Consider the following 5,000-nt stretch of genomic DNA (forward strand, 5'->3'; position numbering starts at 1 on the left):
GTGCGAGAACATGGCATCAAACAGTTCGTCAACCAGTTCCATCAGCTCAAGGGCCGCCAGGGTGACTGTCTTAAATGGGGTGATGAGGTAGGTCGTGGAAATACTAACTACTTCATTTCCCTTCGCTCTGATTGTGTGGGGGGGGGGGCTACTATATCTATGGCAGCGTGATTTCTCTCCCAGTGTTCTTATCACTTGTTCTTGGCACGTGGTAGGTTTGTGCCTAGTGCCTCTCCAAGGTTGTGCCTCACGTGATGCCCATGCGGAAGCCATAGGTTGAGAGTTTTCGGAGCTTAAAATAGGACTTGACATTGCACCCGTTTTGGTATCTAGGCCTATGCGCTGGCCTTGATCTCGTTCGGGGTATTTATGCTTCTGTATGTCATGTCTGCCTCGGGGCTGTGTGTAATATACTATCATTTTCCAACTAAAAATCGCTTCAGTTTGTCCGGCACCCGGTCTATCAGAATATCGGAACAGAGATGCCTTTTTATTCGATTTTGAGAAAGATGATTGAGGCTGCTTGCTCTTTCATTTTGATTTTGGGTCGAGTTTAAAGAATGTGTGATTTGCCTTGTTGCAAACTTGAGACTAGCTTGCACTCGCAGATGCGGCGTAAGTTGGAGAGTTAGCGTCAACACAGGATTGCACAGGCACTACTTAGCAAGACGCGAGTGCCAGATGTCTATTGTTAGGTTTTCGGGAAAGCTGTTTTTTTACATGTGTTTATGTATGTATGTTTTAACGCGTGTGTGTGCCTGTTCGTGTGCGTTTGTCCGCATGTGCGTGTCCGTGCGTGCGTGCGTGTGTACTGGAACAGAGATTACGATATCCGTGGCTTCAATTCAGAAAAATGTTGTCTAGCTAGAACTCAACACAGGATGCTGAGCTAAGACGGGATGGCACAGAAGAAAGGTTCTCCCAGCGGCTGTTAAACGGCGAAGTGCGTGTGTGCGAACATTACACTGTGACGTCATTTTGCAGCTTGAACGTTAGAGCATGTGATTTTTTTTTTCTTTCTCTCTCTCTCTCTCTCTCCCTTGCTTTCGAGAGACCAACTGGCAGCTGGGCCAAGGGACATGCGGCAGATGGTGTCACTGCCCTGTCATGCGCCTGACTACCATGATCTTCCTGGACGCAGTGCACAAAATCGTTAGGGATTCTGGCCGGTTTAATTAACCACATATATATATAGATTCAATTTCCGTTGTGTGTGGGTTGGCGTGGGATTTCCTCTTATGGCGAAGCGAAGAGGAAAATAAAGAGGAAAGCGAGAGAACTGAATGTGGACATCTCATTGATCTGTACATAGGATCTGTATTACAAGAGGAAAGAGGACTAGTCACTTTCTTCATGTATGTGTCATTGTCTATGAGTGTATGTAGCTATGTTTATGTGGAAGGGGCTCACATCTAGAAATGTTTATCGTTGTTTATGTTAAAGGGGCTCACTCCAACCAGAAGTAAATGTTTAATTAATGGTTCTCTCGGGTGCCATAGTCGAATAAATCTTGAAGGGAAGTATATCGTATTGAAATAACGATACACGAAGTTATATAATGTAATGAGATTTATTGATAGAGTGATCAATGTGTGTCATGAGTATAATTAGACGCTCCGTACCCTCCAGTCATAAACAAAATAACAAAAACTGACCACCGTAAAAAACACAGGAAATAATAACAATAACAGTGGCAATTATATTTATATAAAGTACCTCTGTAAACATCATCAATGTTTACCTCTTATGTTGTTTTTATCTCGCTGTTAAATTGGCCAGTGTAATGACGCGACGAAATTGGTAATGCTGACTGGCCAGTTAGAGGCGGGAGATAAGGAGGGGGAGGGGAGGGGGAGACAGGGTAGCCTGGAAAGGGGGAGAGGGGAGCAGAGTGAGAGGGTGAGGGGTAGAGAGAGGGGAGGGGGGAGGGGTGTACTTGGTCTCAGGGTGAGAGAGAGGGAGGGAGGGAGGAGAGAGGGGGGCCAGGGAGTATTGGGGTGAGAGAGAGAGAGAGAGAGGGGTTAGAAAGGGGGAGAGGGGAGCGGAGTGAGAGGGTGAGGGGTAGAGAGAGGGGAGGGGGAGGGGGGAGTATTGAATCTCAGGGTGAGGGAGAGGGAGAGGCAGGAGAGGGGGGGCAGGGAGAATTAGGGGGAGGAGGAGGTAGTAAGGGACGGGAGAAGGTGCTAGGGGAGGGGAGAGGGGGGCTAGGAGTATCAGAGTGAAGGAGTGGGTAGAAGGATGAGTATGTTAATGATGAAGCGAGTTCAAGTTCGCCTCAGGATGACTGTTGTTGTGAGCCAAGGATGAGTGTGATTGTACATGTTTATAAAGTGATTGTTAATGTTATCAAAGAAAAGGGTTTTGTAACGATACGCTTACGTTTGGGGAGGCGGACGGGGAGGCGGAGGGGGAGGGGGGTGGAAGACACGCAATAGTGACCATCATCACTATAATAAATGTTGCTTATATGGTGTGAATGGTTAATGATACTGATACGCTTGTGCAGGATATGAATCATGCAACATGACTCTCACTGTATTATCTTTATTCATTATAATTATTACTAGTAGTAATAGTAGTAGTAGTATAGTAATTGGATAGATAGATTTTTGAATGAAGGAATGGACTAATGGCCAAGTGGATGAATAGAAACGATAGATAAGTTGATAGAATTATTATACACATAAATAGATGGATAATTAGAAGCATATGTGATTCATGATGGATGAATGAATACTTAAATAATCAGAGAGATAATTCACCTATGAATGAATGAATAAAATCGATGAATGACTGGGAGTAGCGAGTGGCTGACAACGAAGCGAGTCAATGAACAGATGAGTAAACCAAATAGTTTCAACACTGCAATGTGAACCAAAAAAAAAAAGAAAAAAGCCATGCGTTGGTACAAAACCGCATGTTAGGCTCGAGTGAGGAGGTCATAAGCACTGCCCCTCGAGTCCCCTTGTCCGGAAATAAACCCTTTTACTGTTGAAGTCGACTTCTTTTTTTTAACTTGAACTTCTCTGAGGTATTTCCGGTCAGCAATAATGGTTTTAGAAGAGGAAGGATGGGTAGGGGATGGGTTTTGGTGTGGGGGGGGTGGGGAGGGAGGGATGAGGAGAGGAGGGAGGATGGGTAGGGGATGGGTTTTGGTGTGGGGGAGAGGGGGGGAGGGGGAGAGGGATGAGGAGAGGAGGGAGGAGGGGGAAGGAAGGGTTTTGGTGTGTGGGGAGAGGGGGGAGGGGGAGAGGGAAGTGGGGAAGGAGGGGAGAGGGGGGGTGAGGAGAAGGAATGGGGGAGAGGGGAAGGAGGGGATGGGGATAAGAGGGGAATAGAGCGAGGAGGGGAGGGGAAAGGGGGAAGAAGGAGGGGAGGGGGGAATGGGGAGTGGAGGGAGGGGAAAAGAAGTAGAGGATTATGAGAATGGGAGTCAAAATATGGAAAAATTACAAGATAGAGAGAAGGAAAGAAGGAAGAGGGAGGGAGGGTAGGGGGAAGAAGGAGGGAGAAGATTTTCAAAGAGGGGAGGGGGGAATGGGGAGTGGAGGGAGGGGGAAGAAGGGGAAAAGAAGTAGAGGATTATGAGAATGGGAGTCAAAATATGGAAAAATTACAAGATAGAGAGAAGGAAAGAAGGAAGAGGGAGGGAGAAGATTTTCAAGAAGGGGAATGGGGAATGGGGAGTGGAGGGAGGGGGAGGAAGGGGAAAAGAAGTAGAGGATTATCAGAATGGGAGTCAAAATATGAAGAAAAGAACGAGAGAGAGAAAAAAACAAAGAGACGAAAGGAAAATATAAGGAGAAACGCAAAGAAGAATACCAGATAGAAATAGAAGAATAAAAAGAAGAAGAAAACGAACAAATAACAAGAGAGAGGGAAGGAAGTTGACACACAGTATTAGTGCGGTAAGAGCATTAGGCCTAATGCAATGGGCGGTGTTGCTAGCCTAATAATAGCCAGTGTCAGAAGAGTGTGTTGATAGTGACCAGGATGAAGAGTCTGTCTGTAGTTCTAGTAGAAGGAGTTGCTAGAGTAGCCTTTTGTGGTGCGGAGGGTCTTTTGTGGGTAGTGTTGGGAGTTTTAGGATTGTTGTTGTTGTTGTTGTTGTTTTTGTTGGTATTGTTATTATGATGTTATTACTGTCGTTGTGTTGTTATTATTGTTATTATTATCAGGATGTTTTTATTATTAGCATCGTGGTATTATTATTATTATTATTGTTGTTGGTGTTGTCGTTAGCATCACTGTTATTATCATCACCATCATTATTATTGTTATTATTATTAATGGTTTTATCATCATATTCATAACCACAACCACCACTACCACTTCCACTACCACCATCATTACCACTACGACTTCCACCACCACCTCTACCACCACAACCACTACCACTACCACCACCACCTCTACCTCCACCACCACCTCTACCTCCACCACCACCTCTACCTCCACCACCACCTCTACCACTATCATCATCACCACAACCTCTACCACCACGTGTACCACCACCACTACCACCATTACCGCTTCTACCACCACCACCACTACCACCACCTCTACCTCCATCACCACCTCTACCACCACTACCTCTACCACCACGTGTACCACCACCACCTCTACCACCACCACTACCACCATTACCACTTCTACCACCATCACCACTACCACCACCACCTCTACCATCACTACCACCACTACCTCTTCCACCACCACCACCGTCTCTACCACCACTACCTCTACCACCATCTCTACCACCACTACCACTACCTCTACCACCTCTACCACTACCACCATCTCTACCACCACCACCACATCTACCACCACTACCACCACCACAACCACAATCACCACCACAACCAAAATACATCAACCCACAATTTCCTCCATTCATACAAATCATTCCATTATTATTTCTCACGAATTTATCTCTGCTGTTTGTTTGTTCCTTGTTCCATCCCCCCCCCCTCCGTGTGAATTTTGGGTGTCATTGATTG

The 5,000-nt window shown here is 45.9% G+C and overlaps 1 protein-coding gene across 1 annotated transcript in view; it reads left to right on the plus strand.

Moving 5' to 3' along the window:
• The window catches only part of Gclc (glutamate--cysteine ligase), a 41,559-nt gene that overhangs the window by 154 nt on the left and 36,405 nt on the right, over window positions 1–5,000 (plus strand). The window contains exon 1 of the mRNA XM_043014360.2: window positions 1–87. This exon is cut by the window's left edge and continues 154 nt beyond it. Within this exon, the coding sequence (XP_042870294.1) occupies window positions 1–87 (87 nt within the window). The remainder of the gene's footprint in view (window positions 88–5,000) is intronic.

Source organism: Penaeus japonicus, unplaced genomic scaffold, assembly GCF_977035675.1.
Source record: "Penaeus japonicus unplaced genomic scaffold, GWHDUDI00000001_assembly GWHDUDI00000007, whole genome shotgun sequence".
Taxonomy (NCBI): Eukaryota; Metazoa; Arthropoda; class Malacostraca; order Decapoda; family Penaeidae; genus Penaeus; species Penaeus japonicus.